Source organism: Momordica charantia (genome assembly GCF_013281855.1).
Source record: "Momordica charantia cultivar OHB3-1 chromosome 10 unlocalized genomic scaffold, Mcharantia_2.0 BLBB01000010.1, whole genome shotgun sequence".
Lineage (NCBI taxonomy): Eukaryota > Viridiplantae > Streptophyta > Magnoliopsida > Cucurbitales > Cucurbitaceae > Momordica > Momordica charantia.
In genome coordinates this window covers 10,451,529-10,463,339 of record NW_028275158.1, presented here as the reverse complement: position 1 = coordinate 10,463,339, position 11,811 = coordinate 10,451,529, and the positions used below count along the sequence as shown (strand labels likewise).

Genomic DNA, 11,811 nt, shown 5'->3' with positions numbered 1-11,811 from the left:
TAACCTGTGAACGTCACGTGCGTGTCTCAAAGATCGACTGTTTATAAAATTTTCCTTGCACCACTTTCTCAAACTTTTCTCAACTTTTTCTTTGCTGAATGTCAATGTTTTCTTACTCAGAAATTCTTCAGCAGATCGATATACATTGATTAGAGTGAGGTGATCCCCTTCCGGACTTGAAAAACATTTCATTTTAGCTCTTGCCTGAAAACAGAAGAAATCTATATAACTCCATAAAGATAAATTAAAGGCTAAATAAGACTTCATAAATGGGCTAATTATCACCTCTTATAAGTTATTAGCAAGAAAATAGTTGCACACTATAACTTTAATGATAGCGTAACAAAATCTACCAACAGAAAAGGACAAGAAACAACTGTAAGGTATCACCTTATGATTTTTGGTATTAAAAGAACAAGCCCTTAGGCATACAAAGCAACAACCAGCATATTTGAGAGAGATGGAAACTCTCGGAAATATTCCCTAACACTATCCAAACAAAACCTTGACCTAATCCCGAGGACACCTCACCAATACAATCCCCACCCCTACAAACAACCGTACCAGCAGCCTAACTAACTTGGGTGGGAAGTCCCCTCTCTACCGCTAACTAATTTGGCTGTGAACTTCCCCCTATACCCCTTCTAGAGTAGATATTAACAATCGGTGGCCTCACAACAACATGGTTTGTATTGAAGTGAAGACTGACCTCTTCTAACTTCTCCCGAGGGCTGTAAAAAATGGATTCCACAGAGAGCATTGACACAGTTATCAACATTTCTTCCAAGCAATTGAACTGGCCGGCAACAATCAAAGCTTTGGAGTACATTGGATCTAAAGGAAGGCGAGCCATTTGATGTCCTATTGGATTGGATAGTTTCCCGTCATCTGTTAAAGCCCTCAGTAGAAGCAATTGCTCCAATGACCTGATAATAGCCTGCCTGTTGAAATTAAGAGTCAAGCACACTTTCCCATCTTTTCAGTCACACATGAAAAGACAAACCATACAACTTGCTAAATATAAATTTTATATTCAAAGCAATAAACTCCTGAAAAGTATTTCACCTTGGTGGTTTCTCTAAGAAATCAAATCCTATGATATCATCAACGCCTAAAGCCTTCAATTGCAAAATGACATTGGAAAGGTTGCATCTCTTAATCTCTGGCTTTGTTGAATCCTCAAGTTTATCAAACGTAATCTCTGGATACAGACGAAAGCATTTTCCAGGTCCTTCACGGCCTGCACGTCCACTAAAGCACAAGAATATTAATAATAGAACACTCACTAAAATCCTTTTAGCTAGATTTATATAGCCTAAACACAATTTCATAATAGAACTCATGCTTAATCCAGCATGCTACCTCCTTTGTAGTGCCTGCTCTTTCGAGGTTGGAATAATAATCAATGATTCCATTCCTTTGCTTGGATCATAGGTGCGTGCTTTTACCAATCCAGGATCAATAACATACTTGATTCCAGGAATTGTCAAGGATGTCTCAGCAATATTTGTTGCCAATATTACCTAAAAAGCAGGGTAGGCAGCAAAATATTTAGAAGATCAACCAGAGAATAGAGCAAATGAACCTTATGCGTATCCAAGGGTAGTTATTACAGACAAGAAGCATCAATTGTAAACTATGAAACAAACAAGGAATCTACAAGATAATAAGAAAAACAGGAGTATGAAAAGGATTTTTGAATAAAGGTATACCTAAATGATGATATCTGACTTGGAGAAAGAATGGAAAAGGAAAATATATATAATGAGTTAACTAAATACAATATGGTTAAAATACCTTACGAATTCCAGGTGGAGCTGGGGCAAAAACTCGCAGTTGCTGCTCTGATGGAAGTGCTGAATATATAGGGATAGTTACTAAATTTCGTCTTCCTTCAGGTAACTTCTGAATCTTATCCTTGACAAGATTTTCCATAGATTCTATCTCTTCTTGCCCAGTCAAAAATGTAAGTATATCACCGGGACTCTCCTCCAGATGAATCTAGTTGACAAGATATGTGTGGTAACATATTGAAATTGTCAGATGAATTTGTCTAAGAGCATATTAAGACGAATGGTGTTCAAACTATAAAACTAGATTTTAGTGTACATTTAAAAACAAACTTTAAAATAAATAGCCATGGAAAACATGAATAAAATGAGAAAGTGGCTAGATATTTTACATGTTACCGTTAATAAAAACCATAACATCATTCCAACTAAAAGAAATCTTGAACTCAATTGGATATGGAGATCCAAGGTGAGAATTTAATAACTACCTGAAATATAGTAATAAGAATGGCCTCTAAATAATCTGGATCAGGCTTATAAAGATAAAATATATCTACTGGATATTGACGCCCTTGGACGTGGACAGCCCTCGCACCACCGAAGTACTCTGAGAAAAGGCGTGCATCTAAGCTGGCGGACATAATAATTAACTTCAATGGGGGTAGTTTCCTTCCTTGACATCGCTTGAAGGAACTGTCATTTTTACCACCATTTCCATTTTCTAACATCATGCTATTAACATTCATGTTCTCAGTGTTACTCATAACAGAGTCATTCAGAGATCTAGATCTTGCTCTCTGGACTTTTTTCAAAAATCCTAGCAGTACATCAGTATTAACAGTTCTCTCGTGAGCTTCATCAACAATGATAACTGAGTATCTGGAAAGATAAGGGTCCAACAATGCTTCCCTAGAAATGTATAAAAGCAACATGATACCTTGGTAAGAAAATTGCACCAAATCCATATTTACCATGACTACTCTAAATCTCAAAAGACGCACACAGTTAAACAGAATATCAAAAAGGATATCTACTTCATGCATTTGTTCGGGTAAAATTACAAGCTTAGACCCTAAACTATTAGAGTTGCATCTAATAGATCCCTATACTTCAAAAAGAAAAATCTAACTTTCTATTTTGTTTTCTAAATAAGTCTCGTTTTTTAAATACCTATTAGATTTTTTACCTTAATCTCTAAACTTTTAGAGCTGCTTTAAAAAAAGTATCTAACTTCCTATTTTGTGACTAATAATTCTCATTTTATTTAATATCCTATTAGATACAGCTTTGAAAGTTCAAAGAATAAACCTGTAATTAATCATTAATGTATCACTCATGACCAACTGCAGATAGATTACAATGGAAAAAAATGAATTCAAAATCAATTATCACCTTCAAAATATACATGCATGCATACAAACACCAAAAGACAAGAAAGAAAAAAATGGTTCAAATGAAAAAATAGTACTGACTTCTACAGTTCTACTGACAAATAAATTGTAACAAGCACCTCATTTGGGTGTCCTTCGAAATGGCATTTTGACGAGGAATTTTATGGTGTTTCTATACTCTACCTCAGTAGTAGACCATCGGTCATGTACTTGATTCTTGTGGAACTAGAGGTTTCATCCTCGAATCTGATAGAATATCCAACCTTTTGGCCCAACTCGACACCACATTCCTCAGCAACTCTTTTGGCTACAGTTACAGCAGCAACACGCCGAGGTTGTGTCACCCCAATAGCTCTTCCATCTCGACAAAATCCAGCATTAAACAGGAACTGCGGTATCTCTATCATATATCATTACAAATAGTTAAGCACAACAAGGTATTAAAATGTTATTGTAAGATTCAGAAAGATGAGATAGAATCTCACGTGTCGTTTTTCCACTTCCAGTATCACCAACAATAATCAATGTATCGTTACTATGCACCCTTTGAACGAGAAGTTTCTCAACTAACCACATAAGAGAAGGGACAACACATAAAGTTTTAGATATTTTTATTTTGAGGGGGAAAAACAACTTGATTGAGAAGGTCAAAAGAATTTTGGTTAATACCAGAAGCTATTGGAAGCGACTTTCTCTGTTCTTCAATTCGTTTCCTGCATAACAACCAAAATCAAGTAACTAAAACTACTACAGGGAGATGAGAATTTCTAAGCAGCCAAAAGCAAATAAAGTACAATAGAAAAACACTATTAAGTGCATGCCTTTTCTTACAACCATTAGCTGAGAACTTGCTTTCCATTGTGTTTTTTATTCCTGTTGGAGCCAAAAAAAAAAGCCCGTTGTTACTAATTACTGAAAACTTGCTTTCACTCAGCACAATTCACTAGTAATGCATTGCAAGACCTAATCAATACTACAGTTTCAAAGTGTATCATTAAACATTTAACAAGTTGAGCCATAACAAAGTACAAAATTCATAAATCCATTGTATAATTGTTACAGTAGTATTTTGAAGCTTAAGGATCCTCCATTGAAACTTCTAATAAAGTTAGAGCCAATAGTCTCTAAATTAGCGATTAAGGAGGAGAGAAAAGTCAACTTTATAGTCTCTAAATTAGCGATTAAGGAGGAGAGAAAAGTGTTTGACAGCAAGTTTTTTACAGCAGTGAGAATTTTAATACCTTGATAAAAACTAATGTCAAATACACTGTAAACCCCGGGACACATTACTAAAACCTCCTATGTAGCTCAACTCAATCAAGAGAATAGAACTACATTTTACCCAACCACTTCAACTAAAGAAACCTTTTTAACTTTAAAGGTTTCAAAACCATAAATTATCAACTAAACGAATCTTAACTCTCAAAATAACAATGAAGCAAAAGCTAGTTTATTTTCATCTTGTTCATTTCAGTTACAAAGAAAACGAATGCTAGCTTCAATAAGTTTCAATCCCCACAACTCGAACAAATAACCAAAACTAAAGTTCTCAATAGAATAACAAATTGACAACCTTAAAACATCCTTTTAAGTATGGAACTAAACAAAACTAACCTTAACCAAATAACAAATTCAAACTAAAAAAGAAACAATTGCAACTATCCTAACCAAAATGAAAATTAGACAGCGCACCGCTATATGGTCCTTCTAGTCAAGTCTCCTTCACGCCATTATCATTCTCGTGAGTTTTCTCGTTACCTGCAAATTTTGTCCAGGAACACGGAGGGGGTGAGTGCAGCCACTAATACTCAGTCAGCAACCTTTACCTGAAGGGTCACACACAAGCAGCATGTTTACACTACAACAATACATCTTACTTATCAATGACATCATGCTTATCATTATGCTATAAATAAAACGAAACAGTTTATACATATGCTACACTAAACATGTATCCTACATGTCCAACCCAAGCCCCACAACACAAACCTTCCTAGAGTTCTCTAACTCTCTCTCTACTCTTTCCTATTCTAAGACTTACTCCTTCTAGTCGTACCGACCCCTGACCACGCATAGCCAAGGCCTCGACACTTCTCTACGACGCTTGACATTCGACCTTGACCATTTACCCAAGGCTCTGAACGGTTGCATCGACCCTTAACCATGCATAGCTAAGACTTCGATGACTTTGCAACATATTGGCCCTTGTCGTTTCCTCTCAAGGCTGTACTTGCCTTCCTCTATGACTCATTGCATTGACTCTTAGCCACACATGGCTAAGACCTCGACACTCATCTTTGTCCAAAGTTGGCGCATCGACCCCCGACCAGTTACCCAAAGCCTCGATTCCCAACTAGTGACGTATCAGTCCTCTGACCCGGATACTCACTCATTCACTTCATAACAAAACCAAAACTCTCACCAGAGTCCTACATGCTTCTAAGTCATGATCATGCATCAAACGTCTCACAATAATTTAGCATGCTTCTTAAACCACAAGCAACGTGCTTACAATGAAATAATAATACCAATATGTTTCTACAACATAATAATTTTCAACAACAGCATGTTTTACAATGATTGTAGCCATAACAAAACACAGCCAAACAATTTTAAACAGCTAGAACCAATCATAGTTCGTCCAAAATACTTATAGTCAACATTGTAGCCATAACAGAACAATAGCCAAACAATTTTAAACAACTAGAACCAATCCTAGTTCATCCAGAATACTTATAGTCAACATCCAACATTTGCAGAGAAACAACTAGTAGCAATATCCAACAAGCATTAAGAGAGATGATAAAACACACAAGTTTTTTTTTTTTTTTTTATAAGAAACGAACTTTTCATTAAAAAAGAAGCGAATACAAAGGGCATACAGAAACAAAAGCCCAAGAGGAGGAGCCCTAACTAATAAAACAAACAAGTTATAACGTGCAATTCATACATAAGCGCACAACAAACATCCCTCTAAGTAAGAATTATCCCTCCAAGTAAGAAATTACATACAAACAGGTCCTCTAAGTAAGGATCACTTACAAACAGGTCCTAACGCTCCTAAGCTTCACCGAAAGGGTCCTATTAAAAGTGATCAAGCTCGAGTTAGAAATTACTTTAATCAAATCAAAATTTAATTTAGGTGAGTCGTTACCTATTAACTCAGGCTAAAACCACTTGGGTTAAAAGTGGTTCGATGTCTAATGAGTTCGGTACTGCAAAATCGAGTTCGAAAAGGCTCAAACTTTTTGGTCCTAAACTGATTTGGGTTCGAATTGGGTGGCCGAATCAATGCCGAAGAGGTTTGGGCTTCTAAATCCTGATGCCGACAGGGTGGTACGGATTACACTTCGTGTGGGTGTGGGTGTGGGTACTCAAATCAGTCCTCGGTTGGGTGTGGGTAAGTGTCGAAAGTCGCCGGAACGAAAAATACGTCGCAGATCTGGGCTGTTCGCCGTGCGCCGCCGTGGAGGGTCGGCGGAACACTGAAGAACGCCGGAGGAGGAGCCGAAACTTCTCTGTTCGTCGTGGGTATCTTCTGTTCGTTAAGCACCGTCGCAGGTCGTGAGCCACCACCACAGATCGTCGCCGTTCGTGGCCGCGGAGTTTCTGTTCGTCGAAGGTGCGGTGGCCGTGGAGAGGTTCAGCTGCCGCCGCTGCTGGTTCGTGGGGGAGCGTCGTGCCGCCGCTGCTCAACCAACTCAACCGAGGGACTGCCGTTTGTCGGAGAAGGGGTGGCCGGCGGAAAAAGGGGGCGGCGGCGTCGTCTGTTACACAGGAGGAAGCGAAAGCCGTTTCTTTTTGAGTTTTTGGATTAATAACCTTTTCCCAACATATTTATCAAAAAAAAAAAAAAAAACATTTTCCCAACGTAGTATTAATCCCTCCACTGATTTTTTTAGGGTATGTTTGAGTGAAATTCGTATTCTATTGTTTATTTTCAAATCCACTTCATCAAATGGATTGTGGGAATAGTATTTAGCAGGATCTGAGATATTATTTTTTAAAATTACTAGTGTATTACCACGTGCAATGCACGTAAAATTTTTTTTTAATTATAAGGTAACTTAAATTTTATATAATTTCAAGTAAAATATTTTAAGTATAATTATTTCTAAAAATAATTAAGATTAATTTTTATATATATTTATTATTATTCACAGCTAATTACTAATAATAAAATGTACTATTTATAATTATTTTTTAAATATACTATTTATAATTAATTGTTAATGATATATTTTGTAAATAAATAAATTAAAAGTAAAGGAAAAAATTATATATTAATAAAAAAGTAAATAGGTATTTTAATATTTTTATTTTTAAATTATTTCAACATAATATGGGTCCTTTATTTTATTTTTTTAATATTTTGTTTGTTTATTAAATATTTGTTTAAAACTGACCGTTTGTTATATATGTTGAATTTTTTAACTAAATATAAATTATTTTATTGATTTAATTTTATATTATAATTAAAAAGAAAATAAAATGACCAAAAGTTTTATATTCCACCTTTTAAGATTCCATACAAATTATTGTTTATAATTAATTTATTAATTAAACATTTTTTTATGTATTGACTTCTGTGATTGTTTTTTTTTCAACAATAAGAACATGAGCTTGTAATTATCTATATTTTAAACAAATATTCTAAATAAAATTGCTCAAAAAAGAAACAGTCCAAATAAAAAAAGTACACTAAACAATAAAAAAACATTAGTAACAAAAAGAAAAATCCAAATCCTAAACTAAATAAAATTGCTAAAAAAAGAAACATTCCAAATAAAAAACACACTAATTAGAAAAATAACAATAGTAACAAAAAAAAAATCCAAATACTTACTATACACTCATCTTTTAGAGTAAATATGTTCATTCTTAAAGATTGCTTGACATATACTATTATTCAACTTTGTAAAATTGTGGAATGGTAATGTCACAAACCTAGTATTCGAGATATGTAGATTCAACATATGCCTCCCTTGCAACTTGATGAATATGTCACAAATATTTCGAGATGTTTTCACGATTGAATCATCTTTGAGAGATGTTTGAAGGAACTAAGAATAAAAAAGTATTGAAACTTGTGAAAAACATGTAGAAGAAAGCCTATTTTTATAGTAGTAGAGGATAAAATGTTACAAAAGCTTTTTAAATTCTAAAACTCTTGAAATTCTAGTATGAATTTTAATTAAAGAAAAAATTAATTTTAGGTTGTTAGAAAACTTTTTGCATTCTAACCTTTTATATTCCATGCATTTATAGTATGGATAATTAATAGTTAATAATTAATTTAATATTTGTAATAATATATTAATGGTATAATTTGTAATTTGTAAATTTAGTAAAGGGCAAAAGTGTCCAAAAATGTTTTTCCTACATCCTACCTTTTTAATATAGTATAGATTTTCGAATTCTTTGATTCAAATAGTAAAAATTCTGAAAACGATTTTTGTATGTTTTCAATATGAAAATTTTAAGAGGTAGAATTGCATTAAAAATAGTAAAAAATTTTGATAAATATATTATTTCATGTTATAAACTTATTTTATATTTGTTAAAATGAAAACATGTAATATATAATCTATTTCAAAGTAAATAACGTTGTTAAATAATAATTATTCAAAATTCATACAAAATGTTAATAAATTAGTTAATATAACTTTAGATTAAACTAAATATTTAATTTGTAATTACTTTTAGTTTACAGATATAAATAGACCTTCAACCATTTTTTAAACTGAGATTCAATTATCAAATATGCTACCAAACACAATTTCTGTTTTCTAGTTACAGACCAAACGCACCCTTAGATTTCCTACTTATTTGAAAATATTTTTGCCTCTCTTTTCTCTCTCTCATTTTCTTATTTTTTGGACGTGTTTACTTCGAAGAAAATGAATGAAGGAATGAGAACCAAAATTTTTATTCTCTTTCCGTGGTATTTAGTGGGAATAAAATAGTGGGACACACAATTTTTTCATTTCCGTTACCGAAAAAGAGCAATTTCATTTCTCTCTTACGCCTTCATCAATCTCATTCTCATTTCATAGTGGGTCCATGTCCATGGAGGGACGAACATGTGTCCTATTCGGAAGCTACCCATAACATTAATTATCAATAATAGTAATAAAATAAATTTTTTATAAAATTAATTATTGTTGTAATTAAAAAAATTTAGCGTAACAATGTATTTGCAATTTAGCTAAAAGGAATAAAATGATATACTAGTAATTTGATATATAACAAATTCTGATTCCAGACAGATTTAGTAAATACATTATGGTCCAATTTCAACAAATTTCTGATAAACAACATTAAAGGAATAACATTCTCATTTCAATTGATTTTCTTTATGATTCCTAATAACTAAATAGGGCCTCAAGCAAATGATAATGAATTTTTTCATTTTTTTTATGATGTTTACCAAACTGCAGGAAAGAAATCAAATAGTAGGACCTATCTCAAATTTGAGAATCTTATTTCCTAAAAATGAACAATCTCATTCATCTTCCACGCCCTTGTTAATTTCATTCTCATTTCTTATTACGCGGGTCATACACATTTATTATAGTTATTTTACTACTTTTACTATTTTTCTCTCATGTATTAATGATCCATAACTTTTTTTATTAATTGTTTTATACTTTTATTATTTATTTTTCATTTATACTACTAATAATTTTCTTTGAATAAAAATTTATACATAATTTATTTTGTTATTATTAATTAATATCAATAGACTTTTTTAAATAGAATTCATTGTTATTAAATATTAGAATAATAAAATTTAATAATATTTTATATTAAATGATAGTTGCTGTAACAAAAAAAACAGTATTTTAGTTTATGGAATTTTATTTTAACTATTCCTTTATTTTTTTATTTTACTTTGTTATTATTAATTAATATTAATAAAAATTTTAAAATATAGTTCAACGTTATTAAATATTAGAATAATAAATTTTAATAATATTTTATATTAAATGATGGTTGTTCTGCTCAGAAAAATATGTTAGTTGATGTAATTTTATTTTAATTATGAACTATTTGTTAATATTAAATTTTCTATATTACAATAAAATATATTTACTATCAATAATAGTAATAAAATAAAATAATATTATTATTTATTTACAAAAATGGGCACAATAATGATTTCGTAACTCGCTATAAAGAATAAAAAGTATCATAGTAATTGTCATATATCTGATTCCGATTCCAATCCCAGACAATAGTAAAAAACATCCAAGGAATTTTGATTCCGATTCTAGAAAATTTATAGTAAACAACATCAAAGGAATAATATTCTCCATTGCGATGCATTTCATTTAGATTAATTCTCACTCCAATTCTTGTTAGTAAACATGACCTTTGTTTCTCTTCCATCTCTTCCCCCTTTTTCTCCTCCCATTTTTTCTCTCTTTTTGCCATGGTTCTTCCTTTCCCTTTCAATTCTTTTTAGTTTCTATTTTTATATCTCTTCGCTCTCCTTCTCAATCACCTATTTCGCAATCGTCCCATCATCTCCCTTCTTCTTCTCTTTTTTCGTCTGGGTTATATAGAATCTTCTGCATTCTTCTATTTTTTTTTTCGCTTGGATTTTACGAAACAACCTTTCAGATCTTCCAAAATTTCATATAAGGTATTTTAATAGTTTAAATTGCATGGTTAGATATATTTATTGTTATGGATAAGAAAATCCCTATTTTCTACAATTCGAATTCCCCTTATTTAAGGGATTCAAAAGGGAAGATATATCTTGATGACCTTATGATTCAGAAGAATATATCATATATTCAAAAGGAGAAGATATCCTGATTGCCTCAAGATTCTCCTCATATTTAAATAACCAGATTTCCTAAATGTATCAGGATTCGAATTCCACAATCCCTAGAGGGATCAAGATTCAACTCTTATAAATAGGGAAGTAAACCAAACCCTAAAGATATGCACACAACACCCTACACTTTATGCTTAACTTCTCCGATTCTGACTTAAGCATCGGAGCCTGTGTGGCGAGAGCCACACCGGTCTTTAGTACTATTCTGTTTTGTAGGTTCGGCCTTTAATGCTATTCTATTTTGCAGGTCTTGTCGATCCCTTTATACTAGAAGATTGGTGCGAATTTGGCGGAATCCCAGAAGGTCAAATTTTTGCATCAACAATTGGCGCCGTCTGTGAGGACGACTAAGATCTAAAAGTCAAGACGATTGACGACGAATTGACCGAGAACTGCTTAGATTCAAGGAGATCTCGGGAGAAACGAATCGACATGTATTCTGGAAGCAGACCACAACTTTCTAACGACGAATGCCATACGACTCGAAACAAATCAATGAGTTCTGAGACAGGATCCAGAACGAATGAATCAACAAATCCCAGGACAAATCCTGGATGAGATAACGATGGATTCCAAAACAGACTCTGGGATAAACGAGTCAACAAATCCCATAAAAGAAAAAGCAACTGATTAATATACGGAGTTTCTACTTCAGACGATGGTAAGTTTGTTGTGTAATTCTGGTAGTTCATAATTACGAGAGTTTAGGATTGATTTTTTGGTAACTGCATGTTGATAGTATGTTTCCAAAGATACTTACTCGTTTGTGATTTAAAAAAGCTCA

At 32.7% G+C, this 11,811-nt stretch overlaps 1 protein-coding gene across 7 annotated transcripts in view; it reads right to left on the bottom strand.

The window, feature by feature from the left end:
* Nucleotides 1-11,811, bottom strand: part of LOC111019037 (RNA helicase family protein) — a 34,983-nt gene that overhangs the window by 9,406 nt on the left and 13,766 nt on the right. The window contains exons 1-13 of one of the 7 annotated variants that reach the window (XM_022295325.2): nucleotides 6,336-7,008; nucleotides 6,224-6,262; nucleotides 4,874-5,007; nucleotides 4,003-4,054; nucleotides 3,851-3,894; nucleotides 3,667-3,747; nucleotides 3,365-3,581; nucleotides 2,279-2,699; nucleotides 1,798-2,001; nucleotides 1,363-1,523; nucleotides 1,066-1,251; nucleotides 710-941; nucleotides 5-204 (exon numbers count right to left, since the gene is read on the bottom strand). In XM_022295325.2, coding sequence (XP_022151017.1) covers nucleotides 5-204; nucleotides 710-941; nucleotides 1,066-1,251; nucleotides 1,363-1,523; nucleotides 1,798-2,001; nucleotides 2,279-2,699; nucleotides 3,365-3,581; nucleotides 3,667-3,747; nucleotides 3,851-3,894; nucleotides 4,003-4,040 — 1,784 coding nt within the window. In that variant the 5' untranslated portion in view covers nucleotides 4,041-4,054; nucleotides 4,874-5,007; nucleotides 6,224-6,262; nucleotides 6,336-7,008. Of the gene's footprint in view, nucleotides 1-4; nucleotides 205-709; nucleotides 942-1,065; nucleotides 1,252-1,362; nucleotides 1,524-1,797; nucleotides 2,002-2,278; nucleotides 2,700-3,300; nucleotides 3,582-3,666; nucleotides 3,748-3,850; nucleotides 3,895-4,002; nucleotides 4,055-4,873; nucleotides 5,008-6,223; nucleotides 6,263-6,335; nucleotides 7,009-11,811 lie in introns of those variants that run through there. The other 6 variants (XM_088117381.1, XM_022295328.2, XM_088117378.1 and 3 more) reach the window with 6 other exon arrangements.